This window comes from Erythrolamprus reginae, chromosome 9 (genome assembly GCF_031021105.1).
Source record: "Erythrolamprus reginae isolate rEryReg1 chromosome 9, rEryReg1.hap1, whole genome shotgun sequence".
Classification (NCBI taxonomy): domain Eukaryota; kingdom Metazoa; phylum Chordata; class Lepidosauria; order Squamata; family Dipsadidae; genus Erythrolamprus; species Erythrolamprus reginae.
Genome location: NC_091958.1, coordinates 50,877,574 through 50,901,305, shown reverse-complemented (window position 1 = coordinate 50,901,305; position 23,732 = coordinate 50,877,574). Strand labels below are relative to the sequence as shown.

At 42.0% G+C, this 23,732-nt stretch overlaps 1 protein-coding gene across 1 annotated transcript in view; it reads left to right on the top strand.

Moving 5' to 3' along the window:
* BAIAP2L1 (BAR/IMD domain containing adaptor protein 2 like 1) overlaps positions 1 to 23,732 on the top strand; it is a 76,922-nt gene that overhangs the window by 51,800 nt on the left and 1,390 nt on the right. Inside the window, exons 4-13 of the mRNA XM_070761256.1 lie at positions 703 to 764; positions 1,409 to 1,480; positions 3,440 to 3,577; positions 7,305 to 7,457; positions 8,876 to 9,043; positions 11,529 to 11,679; positions 13,319 to 13,517; positions 14,622 to 14,699; positions 15,577 to 15,739; positions 21,442 to 21,482. Coding sequence (XP_070617357.1) covers positions 703 to 764; positions 1,409 to 1,480; positions 3,440 to 3,577; positions 7,305 to 7,457; positions 8,876 to 9,043; positions 11,529 to 11,679; positions 13,319 to 13,517; positions 14,622 to 14,699; positions 15,577 to 15,739; positions 21,442 to 21,482 — 1,225 coding nt within the window. The remainder of the gene's footprint in view (positions 1 to 702; positions 765 to 1,408; positions 1,481 to 3,439; positions 3,578 to 7,304; positions 7,458 to 8,875; positions 9,044 to 11,528; positions 11,680 to 13,318; positions 13,518 to 14,621; positions 14,700 to 15,576; positions 15,740 to 21,441; positions 21,483 to 23,732) is intronic.

Below are 23,732 nucleotides of genomic sequence, written 5' to 3'. Positions count from 1 at the left end.
TGGGAGCCATATCTAGGTAGACCATACCTGTAGGAGCCATACCTAGGTAGACCATACCTGTAGGAGCCATACCTAGGTAGACCATACCTGTGGGAGCCATACCTGTAGGAGCCATACCTAGGTAGACCATACCTGTAGGAGCCCACCACTGGGCCACAGTGGCCCAAAGTCACCAGCCAGCTTTCATGTCTAAGGTGGGACTAGAACTCACTGCCTTCTGGTGATTGGCCCAAATTCTGGGGGTTGAAGTCCACAAGTCTTTAAGTGGCCAATTTTGGGGACCTCTGTATTAAACAGTATTCAAGTAGGGGGGATAATATATGTGTTTTTTAATGCACTTTTTAATATCTGGTGTTTTTTTCTTTGTTTTAAAAAAATGGAGATTTTGTATATCATCTTTTAAAAATAAAATAAAGAGCAGTTAAAAGGTTAGCAGATATATAAGGTCTTTTAAAGTCGGATGTTTCCGTGTTTCTCTTCAATGTATATAAAGAACGATTGTCTCTGTAAAATATATATTGTCCAAAAAAAAGAAAAGAAAACCAACTCAGTTCCTTATAACCCAAGCCGGATTCCTACAAAGCTTCTTGTGTTGTTTTTGGCGAGGAGTTCGAAAAAGGAATCAAGATATTTGACCTTTCTTTCTTTGTGTTTGAAGGGCCCAAGGAACCAGAAATAAAATTCAATCTTGTTTGTCAACAGGGCACGTCCTCATCGAGATTTCTATCGCTCAAAAGAAACTCAACGACAAGCTAGAAGAACATGTAAGTAAACCTCCCCGCGGTGCTTTAAAACAGTGTTTTTCAACCAGTGTGCCGCGGCACACTAGTGTGCCGCGAGACATGGTCAGGTGTGCCGCGAAGCTCAGAGAGAAAGAAAGCAAGAGAGAGAGAAAATAAGAGAAAGAAAGCAAGAGAGAGAGAGAAAGAAAGAGAGAGAGAGAGAGAGAAAGAGAAAGAAAGCAAGAGAGAAAGAGAACAAGAGAAAGAAAGAGAGAGAGAGAAAGAGAGAGAAAGAAAGAGAGAGAAAGAGGGAGGGAAGGAGGGAGAGAAAGACATAGAGGGAGGTAGGGAGGGGGAGAGAAAAAGAGCAAAAAAGAGGAAGGAAGGAAGAGAAAGAAAGGGATGGAGAGAGAGAGAGAAAGAAAGAGGAAGGAAGGGAGAGAAAGAGGGAGGGAGAAAGAAATAGAGCGAAGGGGAGGAAGAGAGAGAGAGAGAGAGAATTTTTTTGTCCAAACTTTTTTTACACCCCCCCCCCCAGCTCAATGTGCCCCAGGGTTTCGTAAATGTAAAAAATGTGCCGCGGCTCAAAAAAGGTTGAAAATCACTGCTTTAAAATATTGCACAAATATTTTCATACGAAGATATACTAACCTTCTCGCCCTTCTGTGGACTTCTCGTGACTACAGTTCAAGAAATTCCATAAAGAAATTATATTGGAGCTGGAGAAGAAAACCGAACTTGATGTAAAATATATGAACGTAAGTTTGCTTTGTTTTCTTAAGCGCCGGAAAGAAGGTTAAATGTTAAGAATTTGCTAGTTTCTTGGTTGCCTTGCCTCCGAGGTGACCACCAACCTTCCTCAACCTCTGTAAAACCCAGGAATTTAATCTTTCGGGAGTAACATAGTTTTACGCTAGCCCTGATGATGTTACCTAGCTGGGTCATAAAACGTCGGCAAGAAGCTGTGGATTCCTTATTTGGTTCCTTCTGCCAAACGTTCTCCAGTTTTGATGCCAGCCAAAGCTAGGAATCCCATTTTTCAGTCCGCAAGGTTAGATAAGATCTCAGTGCACCCATAAAATAAATTTTAAAAAAGGTAGCAAGAGATTTGAAGACCCTCAAGTTTTCTACGAACAACTTCTTGACTTCTATTTTTTCTGTGTTTTCTCATGCATGTTCCTTTCGTAATTTTTCAACAGGTTGAAGCATGTCCTAATAAACTATAATAACTATAATAATAATAATAATGTTATTCCCTACAGTTTCGGAAACAGTAGGGAACAATCTCCTATTTTTATTTTTATTTATTTTTAGCATGCCATTGTCAGCCTCCTCCCCTAAGTAGGAACACGGCAGATACCAGATTCCCAACCTCACAACAGCAATAGCACTTAAGTCTTTCTTTCTTTCTTTCTTTCTTTCTTTCTTTCTTTCATTTATTTGTCAAACAAGTACAGTATAGTATTATAGCACATATTAACATAACATATGTTATGTTATGTTAATATAACATAACTTATTGATAACCCTCAATTTGTCAAAGACCTTGGAGTACTCATATCCAATGACCTAAGTCCTAGAGCCCAATGCAACAACATTGCCAAAAAGGGTTTAAGAGTTGTGAACCTAATCCTTCGCAGCTTCTTCTCTGGTAATTTTGAACTGCTAACAAGAGCTTACAAAACATTTGTAAGACCAATCCTAGAGTACAGCTCACCTGTATGGAACCCACATTGCATATCTGACATCAACACAATTGAGAGAGTCCAGAAATATTTCACAAGAAGAGTCCTTCATTCCTCTTCTCACAACAAAATGCCTTACTCCGCCAGACTTGAAATTCTTGGTTTAGACAACTTACAACTCCGTCGTCTCCGTTCCGACTTAATTATAGTTCATAAAATCATATACCAAAATGTCCTACCTGTTAACGACTACTTCACCTTCAACTGCAACAACACACAAGCACGAAATCGATTTTTTTTAATTATTATTATTATTATTATTATTATTATTATTATTATTATTACTATTATTATTATTATTTATTAGATCAACCGCTCCAAACTTGACTGCAAAAAATATGATTTCAGCAACAGAGTAATCAATGCCTGGAATGCACTACCTGATTCTGAGGTTTCTACTCCTAACCCCAAAACCTTTAGCCTTAGACTATCTACAATTGATCTCTCCTCCTTTCTAAGAGGTCTGTAAGGGGCGTGCATAAGCGCACCATTGTGCCTACCATCCCTGTCCTATTGTCTACTTTTTATCATTACTTATCTAATGTTTTATATGTACAAGTTATCACCCTATAATTCTTTGACAAATAAATAAATAAATAAATAAATAAAATGAATAAATAAATAAAAACATAAGTAGAACGTAGTAATAGAAAGGATAATAAGACAGTAGGCACAAAAGTGCACTTATGCACGCACCTTACAGACCTCTTAGATACCGCTTCCCAGTGCTTTACAGCCCCCTCTAAGCGATTTACAGATTGTTGCCCCCAACAACCTGGGTCCTCATTTGACCCACCTTGGAAGGATGGAAGGCTGAGTCAAACTTGAGCCTACTGAGATTCGATCTGCCAAACTGTTGGCAGCCGGTGATCAGCAGAAATAGCCTGCAGGACTGCACTCTAACCACTGCGTCGCCGAGGCTCTATGATGGACTTCTTCCTGCAAAGACCTCTGTACATTTTCTCCTTACAGGCTACTCTGAAGAGGTACCAGAACGAACACCGGAGCAAGTTAGATTCTTTGGAAAAATCTCAGGCCGAGCTGAAGAAAATCAGGCGGAAAAGCCAAGGCGGACGGAACGCCACCAAATACGAAATTAGAGAATCCGAGGTTGGTCCCTTCTTCACCTCGAGTCCTTGCGGTATTAGTTTGAACGTCATGTCAAGCTTACTTCACACATTGGTTCAAATTCAAACTTTTAAAGAGGCTGAGCGTTTTGTAATTTGGTGAAGTGAAATGTTGACACCCATTCGCATCTACAGTAACCCCTCGCGACTTCGCGGTTTATCTTTCGCGGATTCACTACTTCACGGGTTTTCAAAGGGGGCTTAAATCCATTGAAAATTTTAAATCCATTAAAAATGCATACAATTCTTCTACAGTGCTACTGTACTCTGTTAAAGAAACTGGTAGGATATCACATGTAGTTCCAGCTAAGAAACATTACAGAATGACTGTTTGTTTGTTTATTTGTTTATTTGTTTATTTGTTTGTTTATTTACTTACTTACTTACTTAGTTACTTACTTACTTACTTACTTACTTACTTACTTACTTACTTACTTACTTACTTACTTACTTACTTACTTATTAGATTTGTATGCCGCCCCTCTCCGTAGACTCGGGGCGGCTAACAACAGTAATAAACAGCATGTAACAAATCTAATGCTTAAAATAATTTAAAAACCTTTATTAAAACCAAACATACACACAAACATACCATGCATAAATTGTATAGGCCATACCAACACACAAACGTACCATGCACAAATTGTTTAATGCAAAGGGTGGGTTTTAAAAGTCCAGATACTCGTTAAATATATTAAAAAATCTTTCCTCTAGTTCACGGAAATTCGTTTTTCACGGGTGGTCTTGGAATGCATCCCCTGCGAAAAATGAGGGATCGCTGTAATCCAGACTCAAACATGCACTTGGGGAAAAGGAATCCTCAATCTGAGTATTGTATTGGCAGTTCTGTGTTAGCAAATACTTCAGAAGAAAAGGATTTAGGGGTCGTGATTTCTGACAGTGTCAAAATGGGTGAACAGTGCAGTCAGGCAGTAGGGAAAGCAAGTAGAATGCTTGGCTGCATAGCTAGAGGTATAACGAGCAGAAAGAAGGAGATTGGGATCCCGCTATATAAAGTGCTGGTGAGACCCCATTTGGAATACTGTGTCCAGTTCTGGAGACCTCACCTACAAAAAGATATTGACAAAATTGAACGGGTCCAAAGACGGGCTACAAGAATGGTGGAAGGTCTTAAGCATAAAACGTATCAGATAAGACTTAATGAACTCAATCTGTATAGTCTGGAGGACAGAAGGAAAAGGGGGGACATGATCGAAACATTTAAATATGTTAAAGGGTTAAATAAGGTTCAGGAGGGAAGTGTTTTTAATAGGAAAGTGAACACAAGAACAAGGGGACACAATCTGAAGTTAGTTGGGGGAAAGATCAAAAGCAACATGAGAAAATATTATTTTACTGAAAGAGTAGTAGATCCTTGGAACAAACTTCCAGCAGACGTGGTTGGTAAATCCACAGTAACTGAATTTAAACATGCCTGGGATAAACATATATCCATTGTAAGATAAAATACAGGAAATAGTATAAGGGCAGACTAGATGGACCAGGAGGTCTTTTTCTGCCGTCAGTCTTCTATGTTTCTATGTTTCTATGCCTCTTTCTACTTGGGGTACCTCAAAGTGCCTTAAGACTTTTTTAAAAAAAACAAAAACCCAACCATGCATTTGGGGCTAAAGTTAGTCTCTTGACATGAGGTGGCAAGAATATTTATAGGTTTTTGCATGTCAACAGATAATCTCTCTCTCCTGGAAAAATTAATTGGCTATTGTGTAAATCGGCAGCCTTATCAAGGGAATTCATGCCTTGAAAGAGAAATGATGTTTGTGCATATTAATACAGGGTGACAGAATGCGACCCGGACTGGGCACTTCTGTTTGAGAAAAATTGAGAGTTTGAAACCACCTTCAACTCAAGTTATACAAGAAACCCTGTTTGCCAGACTGAATACAGTGTTGTTTGTACAGTGATACCTCGTCTTACAAACGCCTCGTCATACAAACTTTTCGAGATACAAACCCAGGGTTTAAGATTTTTTTTCCTCGTTTTACAAACTATTTTCATCTTACAAACCCACCACCGCTGCTGGGATGCCCCGCCTCCGGACTTCCATTGCCAGCGAAGCGCCCGTTTTTGCGCTGCTGGGATTCCCCTGAGGCTCCCCTCCAAGGGAAACCCCCCTCCGGACTTCCATGTTTTTGTGATGCGGCAAGGGAATCCCAGCAGTGCAAAAACGGGTGCTTCGCTGGCAACGGAAGTCTGGAGGTGGGGTTTCCCAGCGAGGGGAGCCTCAGTGAAATCGCAGCATCGCAAAAACAGAGAGGTCCGGAGGTGGGGTTTCGAGGACATCAGTGTTTTTGCTGCGATTTCACTGATGCTCCCTTCGATAGGAAACCCCACCTCCGGACTTCCGTTGCCAGCGATGCGCTTGTTTTTGCAATGCTGGGATTCCCCTGCAGCATCGCAAAAACACAAAAGTCCGGAGGTGGGGTTTCCCATGGAGGGGAGCCTCAGGGAAATCCCAGCAGTGCAAAAACGGGCGCTTCGGCTGGCAAAAGGGGTGAATTTTGGGCTTGCACACATTAATCGCTTTTCCATTGATTCTTATGGGAAACATTGTTTTGTCTTACAAACTTTTCACCTTAAGAACCTCATCCCAGAACCAATTAAGTTTGTAAGACAAGGTATCACTGTATTCTGCTTCTCTTTACTATTTTAATACACGCAGTATTCCGTCCATCTCATTGGTTCTAGTTTTTATATAGTGCCGTACAATTGTTTTTACTTGTTGTACACAGCCCAGAGTCCGTAAGGAGTTGGGCGGCTTGTGAATTTAATTAATTTAATTTAATAAATGAAATTGCTATTTCCGCACTTATCTTTTCCCAGCTTCCCAGAGTTGTCTTATCAGTATGAGGGGTGGCATATAAATTGCATAAATAAATAACAGACTAACAAAGTTGGAAGGGACCTCCAGGCTCAGAGGTCTTATAGTTCAGCCCCCTGCTCAAGGAGGAGACCCTATACCATTTCAGATGGGTGGTTGTCCCAACCTGTTTCAAAAACCAGAAGTTGTGAGTGATGGAGCCATTCACAACTTCTGAAGGCAAGCCATTGCACTGAATAATTGTTCTCGCTGTCAGGAAATTTCCCCTTGGTTCTAGGTTGGTTGAGAAGGGTAGCATACAAATGAAATGGAATAATGTATAGATAGAGATAGATGGATGGATGGATGGATGGATGGATGGATGGATAGAAGGATGGATGGAAATGTAGAAGGAAGGAAGGAAGGGTGGAAAGATGGAGGGATGGATAGAAAGATGGATGGATGGATGGAAGGAAGGATGGAAAGATGGAGGGATGGATAGAAAGACAGATGGAGGGATAGATAGAAGGATAGATGGAAATGTAGAAGGAAGGAAGGAATGGTGGAAAGATGGAGGAATGGATGGAGGGATGGATAGAAAGATGGGTGGGTGGAAGGAAGGAAGGAAGGGTGGAAAGACGGATGGATGGATGGATGGAAAGAAAGATAGATAGACAGACAGACAAACAGACAGATAGATGATAGATGATGGATGGATGGATAGAAATTTAGAAAGATAGGATAGGTAGGTAGGTTGGTAGATAGATTATTGGACTGTTGAGAGATGGAATTTCCTAGAAAATGAACTGGTAATAGCCTAAACAAATAGCACAGCAATTGTGTGTGTGTGTGTGATTGTCTGAATCTGGTCTTTTCCCACTTTATATAGTTCTTGGAAACCGTAAGCTCCCGACAGAGCGATATCCAAAGGTTCATTGCGGAGGGCTGCCGAGAGGCCTTACTTGAAGAGAAGAAAAGATTTTGCTTCCTGGTTGACAAGCACTGCAGTTTTTCTCAAGGCCTGTTCCATTACCATGTGGAGGTGAGTGTGGAAGAAGGACCTCTCCAAAGTCGGTCTAAAAACATTTGAACAGGTCCAAAGACGGGCTACAAAAATGGTGGGAGGTCTTAAACATAAAACCTATCAGGAAAGACTTGATGAACTCATCCTGTATAGTCTGGAGCAGTGTTTCCCAACCTTGGCAACTTGAAGATGTTTGGACTTCAACTCCCAGAACTCTGGGAGTTGAAGTCCAAATATCTTCAAGTTGCCAAGGTTGGGAAACACTGGTCTGGAGGACAGAAGGGAAAAGGGGGATAAGATCGAAACATTTAAATATATTAAAGGATTAAATAAGGTTCAGGAGGGAAGTGTTTTTAATAGGAAAGTGAACCCAAGAACAAGGAGGCACAATCTGAGGTTAGTTGCGGGGAAGTTCAGAAGCAACATGAGAAAATATGATTTTACTGAAAAGGTAGTAGATGCTTGGAACAAACTTCCAGCAGACGTGGTTGGTTAATCCACAGGAACTGAATTAAAACATGCCTGGGATAAACCTATATCCATCCCAAGATAAAATACAGGAAAGAGTATAAGGGCAGACTAGATGGACCAGGAGGTCTTTTTCAGCCGTCAATCTTCTATGTTTCTATTTGCCCTCACGGAACAAAATTTCTTTCTTTATTTATTTATTAGGTTTGTATGCCGCCCCTCTCCATAGACTCGGGGCGGCTCACAACACAATAAAACAGTTCATGACAAATCTAATAATTATAATTTAAAATATTTTTTAAAAAACCATTACTAAGCAAACATACATACAAACATACCATGCATAAATTGTATATGCCCGGGGGAGATGTCTCAGTTCCCCCATGCCTGACGACAAAGGTGGGTTTTAAGGAGCTTACGAAAGGCAAGGAGAGTAGGGGCAGTTCTAATCTCTGGGGGGAGCTGGTTCCAGAGAGTCGGGGCCGCCACAGAGAAGGCTCTTCCCCTGGGGCCCGCCAAACGACATTGTTTAGTTGACGGGACCCGGAGAAGGCCCACTCTGTGGGACCTAATCGGTCGCTGGGATTCGTGCGGCAGAAGGCGGTCCCTGAGATATTCTGGTCCGATGCCATGAAGGGCTTTATAGGTCATAACCAACACTTTGAATTGGGACCGGAAACTGATCGGCAACCAGTGCAGACTGCGGAGTGTTGGTGTAACATGGGCATATCTTGGAAAGCCCATGATTGCTCTCGCAGCTGCATTCTGCACGATCTGAACTTTCCGAACACTTTTCAAAGGTAGCCCCATGTAGAGAGCGTTATAGTAGTCGAGCCTTGAGGTGATGAGGGCATAGTAAATCCAAACCAGTAAATCCAAACCAGGGCCCATCCTCACATTTGCTTGAGAGAAGTGTGTTTGTTCCCCATTGATGAAATCGCTCTATTCCTCTTCTTCTTCTCCGTTAGTGCTCAGAGATACTTAGCAACAAGTTGCCGTCGTGGTTGGAAACCTGCAGCGATGCAACCAGAGTCCCAGAGAACGTCATGAATATGATCGAAGAGATCAAGGCACCAGCATCCGTTTTGATATCGGGGACTCCCTTGCCTTCCCCAATGATCGAGAGGAATAACCTGGTGAGAACCTCTCTTCCCCTTCTGTTTCACCTTAGCAGCCGAGTAGGGAAAATCTCTTCCGAGTAGGAAGAATCAACAGGGTGGCTCCAAGTCTATAATTCAAGCAATTATTATTATTATTATTATTATTATTATTATTATTATTATTATTTTATTACAATTTCCTTCCCCCTTTATTACTTGTTGTTCTGTCGGGCTCTCTGGTAGACTCCTCCCAAAAATTCACAGGTACAAATTTCAGACACACACACGTTTGAAAATTCAAAACAATGTTCTTTATAATGAAACGTCCCTTAAACCAAGCCCTCTTTTGGTATAGCAAAGAGCACTCGTCTCCAAACAAACTGGTAATTTGTACAAGTCCCTTATCAGTTCTGTGATACTTAGCTTGCAGCTGTGAGGCAATTCACAGTCCTTCTTCTTTCACAAAGTGAAACATACTTTGCTCTGGTTTAGTTTCAAAGCGGGGAAAAATCAGCACACAAAAGGTCAAAGTCAGTAAAGCAGTCACGAAACACCACAATCAGATAATCCTCCACAATGGCCAAACCCACAAGCTGCTATTTATAGCAGCCTCACTAATGACCACAGCCCCACCCAACCACAGGTGGCCTCATTTTCTTTGATAATAATCTCTCAGTTGTTGCTGCCTATGCATCGCTCTCCGCATGCGTGGCTGTATCATTAACTCTTGTTCTGAATCCAAGGAGGAGCTAGATAATTGATCTCCTTCTGAGCTGTCTGCCCCACTCTCCTCCTCCCTGTCACTCATGTCTTCTTGGTCAGAGGAGCCTTCATCAGCAAATTCCACCGGGGGCAAAACAGGCCTGCTGCATGTGGATGTCTCCCCCACATCACAGTCCTTGGGGCAGGAGCTGGGCCAGAGCTAACCACAACACTTGTGCTAAATATACAGAACATTCCTTTCTCGACCTTTTTCTCTACAACAGCCATGTGAGGTGGGTTGGGCTGTCCCTTGGACTGTCCAAGTTCACCCAGTCGGCTTTCATGGCTAAAGTGGGACTAGAACTCACAATCTCCTGGTGACTGGTCCAAAGTCACCCAGCCAGCTTTCATGCCTAAAATGGGACTAGAACTCACAGTCTCCTGGTGATAGGCCCAAAATCATCCAGTTGACTTTCATGTCTACGTTTGGACTAGAACTCACTATCTCCTGGTGATAGGTCCAAAGTCATCCAGTTGACTAAGTTTGGACCAGAACTCACAATCTCCTAGTTTCTACTCTGGCACCTTAAATTCCACATGGAAACACACTTGTTACTTTATGAATGTCTCAAATTGCGCTAGCAGCATTTAGCGTTTATAGCATTTAGACTTATATACCGCTTCATAGCCCTCTCTAGGCGGTTTACAGAATCAGCCCTTTGCCCCCAACAATCTGGGTCCTCATTTGACCCACCTCGGGAGGATGAGTCGACCTTGAGCCAGTGATGAGATTTGAACTGCTGAACTACAGCTAGCAGTTAGTTGAAGTAGCCTGCAATGCTGCACTCTAACCACTGCGCCACCCTGGCTGGTGCCTCTGATTTTACCTTGTAGTCTAGTTTGTATCCATTCCCGGATTGAGATTCCGTGTATTCTGGGATAGAATCTGTTGTGGTTAGCTCTGGCCCAGCTCCTGCCCCAAGGACTGTGGATGTAAGGGAGACATCCAGATGCTACAGGCCTGTTTTGCCCCCGGTGGAATCTGCTGATGAAGGTTCCTCTGACCAAGAAGACATGAGTGACAGGGAGGAGGAGAGTGGGGCAGACAGCTCAGAAGGAGATCAATTATCTAGCTCCTCCTTGGATTCGGAACAAGAGTTAATGATACAGCCACGCATGCGGAGAGCGATGCATAGGCAGCAACAACTGAGAGATTATTATCAAAGAAAATGAGGCCACCTGTGGTTGGGTGGGGCTGTGGTCATTAGTGAGGCTGCTATAAATAGCAGCCTGTGGGTTTGGCCATTGTGGAGGATTATCTGATCGTTGTGTTTCGTGACTGCTTTACTGACTTTGACCTTCTGTGTGCTGATTTTCCCCCGCTTTGAAACTAAACCAGAGCAAAGTGTGTTTCACTTTGTGAAAGAAGGACTGTGAATTGCCTCACAGCTGCAAGATAAGTATCACAGAACTGATAAGGGACTTGTACAAATTACCAGTTTGTTTGGAGACCAGTGCTCTTTGCTATACCAAAAGAGGGCTTGGTTTAAGTGAATTTTCATTATAAAGAACATTGTTTTGAATTTTCAAACGTGTGTGTGTCTGAAATTTGTACCTGTGAATTTTTGGGAGGATTCTACCAGAGAGCCCGACAGAACAGAATCAAGCTGGAAAAAAAAACTGTGAGTGAACCTAATTAAAGGGAAAAACCTTTCAGAGGAAGGAATTCAATTTGGATAAACCAATAAACTCGCCGGTCTTTTATCACCCCTTCGTGCATCGTTTCACAACGTTGACACTCTTACCTTTCGGTCGACAGATTGGAAATAATTACGACTCCCTCCGAAGGCCTTCTCCGAAGTTGCCCCCAGCGCCCCCCGGGAGAGCTTACACCAGCCCTTTGGTTGATATGTTCAACAACCCCCCCGTCCTACCAAAGGCCTCGTCCGAGAAGTTAAGCAATGCAGCAGGTAAGCGGAGCACCTGTTAGTCGGTCAAGGTGATCGTTTTGCCTACAGGGAATCCTTGACTTGCAACCATTTATTTAGTCAGTGTTCGAAGTTACAACTGATTTCTGATCGCTTTTCACACCAACAGTGGGGGGGGACGGGGACAGAGGGGACTCACTTAACAACTGTCTTAGCAATGGAAATTTTCGGTTCACTTGTGGTCGTAAGTGAAAGACAACCTATACATTGCAGAGATAGATGATAGGTATATATGACGGTCTTGGTATATTCGGGTTTCTTCCCATGTAGGATTTAGAAATTTCTGGCGACGTTTCGACAAGGTCCCACTCGTCATCTTCAGGCTGGTGTTTCTGTCCTTGTTCTAAGGCGAACACTGCGAGACCCAGTATCATCGGGAGGTATCATCCCCAAAATATGAACAAGCGGGATGATACCTCCCGCTTACCAGACATCTGGAAACCAGCCCTCAAACGTATCCCAGCCATAGAAACCAGACTCAGAACACACATTGCAAAACAACCAAGTAGCCTGCAAGTTCGAACTACTCAGGATATCACGCCTAATCTACAACCATTAACTAATCAGCATACCTCAGTTACATCAACGACCCCAGGTGTTACCCCACTGACTCACCAGGAAGTTTCTACACAGCAGGCAATTGCTGAGCCATCAAACCACACCCAGCCACCAGTATTTATAGAAGGAAGGCAGCTCAGGTCTCCCAGTGTTCGCCCTAGAACAAGGACAGAAACACCAGCCTGAAGATGACGAGTGGGACCTCGTCGAAACGTCGCCAGAAATTTCTAAATCCTACACGGGAAGAAACTCGAATATACCAAGACCTTCATGCCTGTACCCGTGAAAATCTACGAAAACACACACACACACACACATATATATAGAGAGAGAGGGAGGGAGGGAGGGAGGGAGAGAGAGAGAGAGAGAGAGATGATGGATGGAAGAGATAGAGTGAGAGACATTAGAGAAAGATATAGAGATTAGAAAGATAGATAAGTGGATAGATGTAGATAAGAGAGAGAGATGATAGATACATGGATGGATGGGTGGGTGGGGTGGGTGGGTGGGTGGGTGGAAGAAATAGTGAGAGTGATTGGAGAAAGATAGATCAGAAAGAGGTAGGTAGTTAGGTGGATAGATGTAGATAAGAGAGAGATGATGGATGGATGGATGGATGGATGGATGGAAGGGATAGAGTGAGAGAGATTAGAGAAAGTTAGATTAGAAAGATAGGTAGGTAGTTAGGTGGATAGATATAGATGAGAGACAGATGAATGGATGGTAGGTAGGTAGGTACGGAAGGGAAAGAAAAAGAAAGGAATGAAGGAAGGAGAGAGAGAAAGAAAGAAAGAAAGAAAGAAAGAAAGAAAACTAGACTTTCACCCAGAAGGGCATGGACTACATTGACAAGCGCATTGCAGTGAGCCCTTTCTGAAGGATCCAAAATCCAGACGCCACCCAGGCTGACCATCCTGAGCTCTGATTTGTGGCCACTAAACTTCTAGGAGCACATGGCTCGCTTGATGCTCTCCGCTGTGCCATCCCGTGATTGAATGACGCTTTCTTTATTTTCCCCGTCTCTTTCTGTCCCTTGCTTTCCCTTCCTCGCCATCCCGCGCAGACGATTCCAGCTTATCGCGATCCACCTCCATGGCCACCGGACTGAACATCATGAAGCGTCAGAAAGTCAAGACCATCTTCCCGCACACCGCTGGAAATAACGAGACGCTCCTTAGTTTCGCCCAGGGCGACTTGATCACGCTGCTGGTCTCGGAGGAAAGAGACGGATGGCTGTACGGAGAACACGACCTCACCAAAGTGTACGTCGGAGCTTCCCAAGCTTTTTCTTTCTTTTTTCTTTTTTAAAAATAACTTTTATTAGCTTTAAAAAAAAACAATAACACAAAAAAAAAAAGGCATTGGCAAAATATTCTAGATATTTTGAGTTATTCCGAGTCTACGGAGAGAGGCAGCATACAAATCTAATAAATAATAATAATAATAATAATAATAATAATAATAATATTCAAGTATCCATTCGTTTACATTTCTGTAACATCAGCATATCAATTTCAATGTGTTATTGTCCGACTCTCCAAACGGAAATCTTTTCCTGTTCGTATTTACCATTTATGTTGATATTTGCAATTGCTAATTACTAGTGATTAATATTTAATAATAATTTAATAATTTAATAATAATTTAATAATTAATTTAATAATAATGGTTTCAAAGTCATGAAAAATCAACAAACAAAGTCTGGAAACAGCAAGGCACGGTCCTGAAGAAACAACGATCAGATAATCTTCCACAACGGCCAAACCCACACGCTGCTATTTGTATCAGCAGCTCTAATTACTGGAGCCTCACCCAAACACAGGTGGCCTCTCTTATCTCCTGTAATATTTCCTCAATTGGTCTCTTCGATGCATAATTCTGCGCCTGCGTGGGTCTAACACTTCCTCATCCGAATCGACCGAAGATAATGGAGATTGGCTTCCTGGGCTGTGTGCCAAGCCCCCCTCTTCCAACTCACCCCCACCTTCTTCTTCGTCCGAGGAAACTGCACTACCTGACTCTGCCGGCAATAAAACAGGCATATGACATGTTGATGTTTCCCCTGCATCCACCTCCACATTCCTTGGGGCAGGAGCTGGGCCAGAGCCAACCACAACACCCATATTATGAAAAAAATGGGGTGTGGATTGGGAGGAGGAGGTGGAGGAGCAGGAGAACCGAGCTCAGAGAGCACCAAAGATCCCACAAATAATAATATTAATAATAATAATAATAATAATAATAATAATAATTTATTAGATTTGTATGCCACCCCTCTGCAAAGACAAAAATGTTGTCGTTTGTTGTATACAGCCCATCTTATGGGTTTCTACAAATCGATAACTTACTACAATATTGCCTTGTAGGAAAGGCTGGTTCCCATCCTCTTATACGAAGCCCTTCGAAAGTTCCTCGGATGAAACCCTGCGTATTCCGGTGCCAAGGTAATGCTGGTTTGGTCTAGAAGCTGTTGAGCTGAAGAATCTGTTGCTTCTTGTTGGTTTATGGAAAACTGGTGGTGCGGTGGTTAGATTGTGGCATTGCAGGCTCACTCTGCCGACTGCCAGCAGTTTGATCCTCACTGGCTCAAGGTGGACTCAGCCTTTCATCCTTCCGAGGTTGGTAAAGTGAGGACCCAGATTGTTGGGGGCGATTGGCTGATTCTGTAAACTGCCCAGAGGGTGCTATAAAGCATAATAAAGTGGTATATGGGAAGGAAGGAAGGAAACATAGAAACATAGAAGTCTGACGGCAGAAAAAGACCTCCTAGTCCATCTAGTCTGCCCTTATACTATTTTCTGTATTTTATCTTAGGATGGATATATGTTTATCCCAGGCATGTTTAAATTCAGTTACTGTGGATTTATCTACCATGTCTGCTGGAAGTTTGTTCCAAGGATCTACAAGGATCTTCCAAGGAAGGAAGGAAGGAAGGAAGGAAGGAGGGAGGGAGGGAGGGAGGGAGGGAGAAAGGAAGGAAGGAAGGGAAGGGGAGGGAGGGAGGGGAGGGAGGGGAGTGAAGGAAGGGAAGGAAGGGAAGGGGAGGGAGGGAAGGAAAAAAGGAAGGAAAAAGGAAGGGAGGGGAGGGGAGGGAAGGAAGGAAGGAAGGAAGGAAGGAAGGAAGGAAGGAAGGAAGGAAGGAAGGAAGGAAGGAAGGAAGGAAGGGCTCAAAATTGACTCAGCCAACCATCCTTTGGAAGCGGGTAAAATGCAGATTGTTGGAAGCGAGAGGCTGACTCTGTAAACTGCTTAGAGAGGGCTGTCAAGCACTATAAAGCGGTATAGGACTATTGTTATTAACAGCAGTTTGCTTTTCTTTAGCCCTGCGCCCACCCGAAGTGTCAGCTCAGTCAACTTGAGCAACAGAGAAAACCCCATCCTGCCCCCACCAGATTATGTCTTAACTGGGCCTATCAAACCAGCTTCAGAACCAAACCTTCAAAGTTCTAAAACTACAGCAGTTCAAGGAGAAAGCATCTCTCTTGTGAGTAGATTAACCAGTTTTGCCATTAAAAAAAAAAAACAACTCAGCTTTTCAAAATACTTTTGCTGATGGTGGTTTTACCCAGCTATCTGAGTAATGCCAAGCTGAACTTAAATTGCTATGCCATTCATTTATATTTTAGTAATTACAGGTTAGTCCTTGTCTTACAACAACCATAGTCCTAATTTAACAATTGCAAACCAGTTTAAAGCAGATATTTCTCTCTCTATATATATATTCTCATTGAGAATATTATCTGCTGAACAAAACTCCGTAATGGCAACAGGGCGGGCATCCGGCCAGTAAAAACTGTGCTAGCTCCATTCAGTTGCCCAGACTCCACCCCGCAAGGGATTATGGGATTGTTAAATGATGATGATAATAGCTGAGAAGACATGGAATGCAAACTGCAAAATTACAAAATCAGTTGCATTTAAAGAAAATTGTTACAAGATGTTTTATAGATGGTATTTGTCACCGTCAAGATTGGCAAAAATAAAATGATACCATCAAAAGATACCACCCTCATCACCTCGAGGCTCGACTTCTGTAACGCTCTCTACATGGGGCTACCTTTGAAAAATGTTCGGAAACTTCAGATTGTGCAGAATGCAGCTGCGAGAGCAATCATGGGCTTCCCCAAATATGCCCATGTTACACCAACACTCCGCAGTCTGCATTGGTTGCCGATCAGTTTCCGGTCACAATTCAAAGTGTTGGTTATGACCTATAAAGCCCTTCATGGCACCGGACCAGAATATCTCAGGGACCGCCTTCTGCTGCACGAATACCAGCGACCAGTTAGGTCCCACATAGTTGGCCTTCTCCGGGTCCCGTCGACTAAACAATGTCGTTTGGAGGGCCCAGGGGAAGAGCCTTCTCTGTGGCGGCCCCGGCCCTCTGGAACCAACTCCCCCCAGAGATTAGAATTGCCCCCACCCTCCTTGCCTTTCGTAAGCTGCTTAAAACCCACCTCTGCCATCAGGCATGGGGGAATTGAGATCCTCTTTCCCCCCTAGGCCTTTACAATTCTATGCATGGTATGTATGTATGTATGTTTTGTTTTTATATTAATGGGTTTTTTAATCGTTTTTAGTATTGAATTACTATTGTACACTGTTTTATTGTTGCTGTTAGCTGCCCCGAGTCTCCGGAGAGGGGCGGCATACAAATCCAATAAATAAATAAATAAACAAAGCAATACAATTGATAAAATATATAGATGCGCTGAAATGAACAAAACGACCGTGGAAACAAGTGATTCAGAATTTATTTATTATTATTTATTAATCTGATTTGTATGCTGTGATACTTGGCATACATGGTACAAGTGGATGGAGAATAGAAATAAGGTATCGTGGTATAATGTGCAATGGCATACAAAAACAGATAAACATATAAAATGCAATAAATAGGATGTAAAGATAAATATAAATGGATAGATATATAAATACAAATATATTGTATTTAAAAATGGAAATATAAGATATAATGAAATGGGTAAGATCTGTAAAAAAAGTTATTGTGATGTCTATATTTTTAGTTTGTAAAATTCAATAAACAAAACTTAAAAATAAAGATTGGCAAAAATTTATCCAAATTCAAATCCGAACTGTTGGGAATATTAAAAAAAGAGTTAGGCACCTTCTTTCATTTGTAGTGGACATTTATTTATTGATTGATTTTGTCCATTACACAATGAGGGTTATATTGGGTATATATATATAGTAAATACATAATGAAGGTTATAGAGGATATACTCATAGAGAAATATATCTAAGAAAGAATAGAAAAAATAGGAATAAAATATATCAATGAAAGAATAGAAGAAGAGATATAGGAATAGAAGAAAGGTATAGGAGATATAGGAGAGCAATAGGACCGGGGACGGAAGGCACTCTAGTGCACTTATACTCGCCCCTTACTGACCTCTTAGGAATCTGGATAGGTCAACCGTGGATAATCTAAGGGTAAAGTGTTGGGGGTTTGAGGATGACACTATGGAGTCTGGTAATTAATTCCACACTTCGACAACTTGGTTACTGAAGTCGTATTTTTTACAGTCAAGTTTGGAGCGGTTAATATTAAGTTTAAATCTGTTGCGTGCTCTTGTGTTGTTGTGGTTGAAGCTGAAGTAGTCGCCGACAGGCAGGACGTTGCAGCATATGATCTTGTGAACAATACTTAGATCGTGTTTAAGATGTTTTAGTTCTAAGCCTTGCAGACCCAGGATTGAAAGTCTAGTCTCCTAGGCTATTCTCGTAGGGTGTTCATGTCCCAAAATGTAGCAACAAAAGTCGGAAAATGGGGCGCAAACTCACTTAACACATTTCTCACTTAACAACGTAAATTCTGGGCTTAAATGCAGTTGTAAGATGATGAGTACCTGTAATTATTGAGTGGGGTGGGGGAGAAACCCATTCCTTCTTTCAGTTGCATTTCACAAACTCGGCATCACAGTGTCGATTATACCGGCCCAGTGTTGCATCGGACTTTTGTGTTGCACAGAGTTGAAGGACAAACATTTGGTTCAGATGCATTTTAAACGTTTCAAATGACGTTTCGGGGTCCGAGAGGCCAAGAGACGGCTTGTAAATTCAGATCTTGTAATTCCCGTTTGTTCAAGAGTTACTACGTCAAATGAACCAGCTGCTGTAAATCAGGCTGGAAACTAGCCGATAAATTAATGGCATTTTGTAAACATCTGGATTCTTTTTAGCAGTTTTTGCCCCTTTTCAAACAACGAGGCTGTTTTGCAGCGAAAGGCACTGAAAGCATTTTAGGCCTTGATTTAAAGAATTAATTAAATATCGCGTCGGTCTGAAAAAAAAATGGACGGATTTATATACTATATTTTACCTAACTTTACCTATACAGTGTTCCATCGATTTTCGCAGGTTCGAACTTCGCGAATAACTTATACCACGGTTTTTCAAAAAATATTAATTAAAAAATACTTCGCGGTTTTTTCCCCTATACCACGGTTTTTCCCATCCGATGACGTCATACGTCATCGCCAAACTAATAATTTTTGCAAATAAATAACAAGAAAAATATTTATTGTAAATAAATAATTATGTTTATAAATATCAGGATCACTAAGTGCCTTATTCAATGGTGAGTACCAGTAATAATGGTGAGTAAATGGTTGTTAAGGGAATGGGAAATGGTAATTTAGGGGTTTAAAGTGTTAAGAGAAGCTTGTGATACTGTCCATAGCCAAAAATGGTGTATTTACTTCTGCATCTCTACTTCGCGGAAATTCAACTTTCGTGGGCGGTCTCAGAACGCATCCCCCGCGGAAATCGAGGGAACACTGTACTGCTGAGGTCTTATTGGGAAAGCTGGAGCGCCCCCTCCTGGTCTCGAGGGGCCATTGCAGTTTAGATGTTAGTGAAAGTGGAATAAATGAAATTAGGAAGAGGAAATTGACATCCTTTGAAATCATAAGCCTTTGTGATGAGGCAATTTTCCTGAAGCACACCCTCATTACTCAAAACAAGAATCAATTATGCAGGAGGTCGGAAATGATGACAAAGGATCCTCCTGCAAAGCTTGTTTATTGCTTCTTTTTTCTTTTTGGTCCTAAAACTAATAACAGTCTAAACTACAAATTAAAAAAAAAATGCTGCATTAGTAGACCAAAATAAAGTAAAAATACAAAGTCATTAGCATAGAATGACCAAGTGCAGGGACTACAAATTGTGTTTGAGAGTGTGACTGTTTTATGTCTTTTTTTTAAAAAATGTAATTTTTTTTTATTAACAAACCTACAAACAAAAAACATTTAAAAACATTGGACATTACATGGCAGATCTGTTTTACTTTTCTCACAATACTAATTTTATACTTATTCATTAGTAAGAAATTAATATTTACAGATTCTTTACATTTCTGTACATTATTCTCTCAAGAGGATCTTTTCTATTTCCTAATAATAATAATAATAATAATAATAATAATAATAATAATAATAATAATTTATTAGATTTGTATGCCGCCCTTCTCCGAAGACTCGGGGCGGCTCACAATTTTCCTTCTTAATTTTCTTTCTTATCAATCATTGGTTCTATTATTTTGACTGCTTTATGTCAAGGGTTTTTCCAACCTTGGCAACTTCAAAATCTATGCCAGGGGTCCCCAAACGTTTTATACAGGGGGCCAGTTCACTGCCCCTAGGACTGTTGGCGGGCCGGACTATAAAAAAAAACTATGAACAAATCCCTATGCACTCTGCACATACCTTATTTTATAGTAAAAATCAAAATGGGAACGTACTACTTAGAAGGGGGAAAGAAGTCTGAAATTCATATATGTTTATGTTTTGTTTTTAATTTTCTTTTGTTAACATCTGATTGGCTATACAAGGTTTTCTTGGCTTATGGAAAAATGTATAAAGAAAGAAGGAAGCACTTTGGCATAATGGTTAATAAGTTAGAAATATAATTGGTGGTGTACTTTTTGAAGGAACATTAAGGAGGAGATTTAATTAAAAGAAAAGTATGTGCCTGGTTGACAACATTAGGGGAAAAAACTTTTGCAACTTTTTTGATGATTGATATTAGTTAGTAACAAAATACCGAAGCAGTGGAAGTGATGTGCCGGTGTCTGGAGGCTGTTGGGGCCTGGATGGCTGCCAACAGACTCAAACTCAACCCTGATAAGACGGAGTGGCTGTGGGTTTTGCCTCCCAAGGACAATCCCACCTGTCCGTCCATCACCCTGGGGGAGGAATTATTGACCCCCTCGGAGAGGGTCCGCAACTTGGGCGTCCTCCTCGATCCACAGCTCACATTAGAGAACCATCTTTCAGCTGTGGTGAGGGGGGCGTTTGCCCAGGTTCGCCTGGTGCACCAGTTGCAGCCCTATTTGGACCAGGAGTCACTGCTCACAGTCACTCATGCCCTCATCACCTCGAGGTTCGACTACTGTAACGCTCTCTACATGGGGCTCCCTTTGAAAAGTGTTCGGAAACTTCAGATCGTGCAGAATGTAGCTGCGAGAGCAATCATGGGCTTCCCTAAATATGCCCATGTTACACCAACACTCCGCAGTCTGCATTGGTTGCCGATCAATTTCCGGTCACAATTCAAAGTATTGCTTATGACCTATAAAGCCCTTCATGGCATTGCACCAGAATATCTCCGGGACCGTCTTCTGCCGCACGAATCCCAGCGACCGGTTAGGTCCCACAGAGTTGGCCTTCTCCGGGTCCCGTCGACTAAGCAATGTCGTTTGGCGGGACCCAGGACAAGAGCCTTCTCTGTGGCGGCCCCGTCCCTCTGGAACCAGCTCCCCCCAGATATCAGGGTTGCCCCCACCCTCGTTGCCTTTCGCAAGCTCCTTAAAACCCACCTCTGTTGTCAGGCATGGGGGAATTGAAATTTCCCTTCCCCCTAGGCTTATAGAATTTATATATGGTATGCTTGTTTGTATGAGTGGTTCTTTAAATTGGTTTTTTTTTAGATTATCTTTTAATATTAGATTTGTTTACATTGTCTTTTTATATTGTTGTTAGCCGCCCCGAGTCTTCGGAGAGGGGCGGCATACAAATCTAATAAATAATAATAATAATAATAATAATAATAATAATAATAATAATAATAATATTTAAATCCCCCTTCCTGCTTATTCCTTTTTTGTTTGAATTGCCTTCCTTTTCTTCTGTACTCAACAATTGTGTCTTTTTTCTCCTTCCTCAGAAACCTAATATGAACGGCATTGTGAAGCCACCTTTCCTAAGGTAAGTTGGAATTGTGCAATTGTATCATTGAAAACATGCAACAGGCTTTTTAAAAAAACCACACACCACAACCTTGGTTTATCTTTCATTGAGGTCATTTTGGTGAACAATTTGGGTGGTCTTAAATCACATTCCTGGACACGGATCGACATCGTCTTTGTGAAAATTAACGTACAGTGGTACCTCTACTTACAAACTTCACTTGTTCCGTGACCAGGTTCTTAAGTAGAAAAGTTTCACACATTGTACTGTATTGTACAGTGATACCTCATCTTACGAACTTAATTGGTTCCGGGACGAGGTCCTTAGGGTGAAAAGTTCGTAAGACAAAACAATGTTTCCCATAGGAATCAATGAAAAAACAATTAATGCGTGCAAGCCTAAAATTCACCCCTTTTGCCAGCCGAAGCACCCGTTTTTGTGCTGCTGGGATTTCCCTGAGGCTCCCCTCCATGGGAAACCCCACCTCTGGACTTCTGTGTTTTTGCGATGCTGCAGGGGAATCCCATCATCGCAAAAACAAGGGCTTCGCTGGCAATGGAAGTCTGGAGGTGGGGTTTCCCAGCGAAGGGAGCCTTAGTGAAATTGCAGCATTGCAAAAACACCAAAGTCCTCAAAACCCCACCTCCAGACCTCTGTGTTTTTGCGATGCTGCAATTTCACTGAGGCTCCCCTCGCTGGGAAACCCCACCTCCAGACAAAAACAGCTGCTTCACTGGCAACAGAAGTCTGGAGGCAGGGCATCCCAGTGGCAGCGGCAGGTTTGTAAGGTGAAAATAGTTTGTAAGAAGAGGCAAAAAAATCTTAAACCCCGGGTTTGTATCTCGAAAAGTTTGTAAGACGAGGTATCACTGTATTTTATTCCTTTGTTTATAAGTCGCCCTGAGTCTGCGGAGAAGGGGGGCATAGAAATACAGTGGAACCTCGGCTAACGGCCACAATCTGTTCTGGAAAGTTGGTCGGTACCCAAAATGTTTGGTATTTTAAACAATTTTCCCCATAAGAAATAAAGGAAATAGATTTAATTGGTTCCCAGCCCGTTGACTCGCTAATACTGTATATGAAACTCACTCCTTTAAGCTTCTTTAAGCTGCCATATTTGGGAGTGATATCCGACACACGCATTCCTCCTTCATATTTTGAAATCATTTCCTTTTTTAATTCAATTGTTGGCTGCTTCCTTTTCATTACTTTGCTACTATTGCTTTTAATCTTCCTTGGAGCCATGATTGAGGGCTATATTATTAAAATAAAGCAATTGTAACTGTGTCTCGAGTGGGTGATGTGATTGTTTGGTATCCAGTGCAAATTTTTAACAAAATTTTTGGTTGTTGTTCTGCTGGCGTGTTTCAACCTCCCGTAATTACAGGGTAATTAGTCCAGGAAGACACACACCACACAATAAAAGGAAAACCCAAAAGTTTTTATAAACCGTAAAACAGAAACAGCTCCCTTTTTAAATGTCAAAGGGATTTTCTGGTACACACAAGGCACAGGTTAAATGCAATCCAATTGCTTACCCAATAACTGGGAAATTGAGTCCAATTCTAAAGTCCAGAGAGTCCACACACAATCTTGAACAGCACAAAAACCACGATCTTGACAAAACAATGAATCAGATAAACTACCATGAGGCTAAAACACCAGGCTGCACTTTTATCTGTAGCACTAATTACAGCAGCCCCACCCAACCACAGGTGGCCTCATTTTCTCTTGTAATAATCCTTCAGTTATTGTCTCCTATGCATCACTCTACACATGCGTGGATGTGTCATTAATACTTGTTCAGAATCCAAGGTTGATACAGATGATTGATCTCCTCCTGGGCTGTCTGCCAAACTCCCCTCTTCCCTGTCACTCACCCTTCCTTGGTCAGAGGAGGCTTCGTCGGCAGATTCCATCGGGAGCAAAACAGGCCTGCGGCATGTGGATGTTTCCCCCACACCCACCTGCACATTCCTTGGGGCAGGAGCTGGGTCAGAGCTAACCACAACAGTTGTTATCTGAAATGTTCGCTATTGAAGGCGTTAGCTAGCCGAGGTTCCACTGTATGGCCAAATAAATAAATAAATACTCTGGTGCGTCTTATAGTCTGCTGTGGTTAGCTCTGGCCCAGCTCCTTCCCCAAGGACTGTGGATGTGGGGGAGACATCCACATGCTGCAGGCCTGTTTTGCCCCCGGTGGAATCTGCTGATGAAGGCTCCTCTGACCAAGAAGACATGAGTGACAGGGAGGAGGAGAGTGTGGCA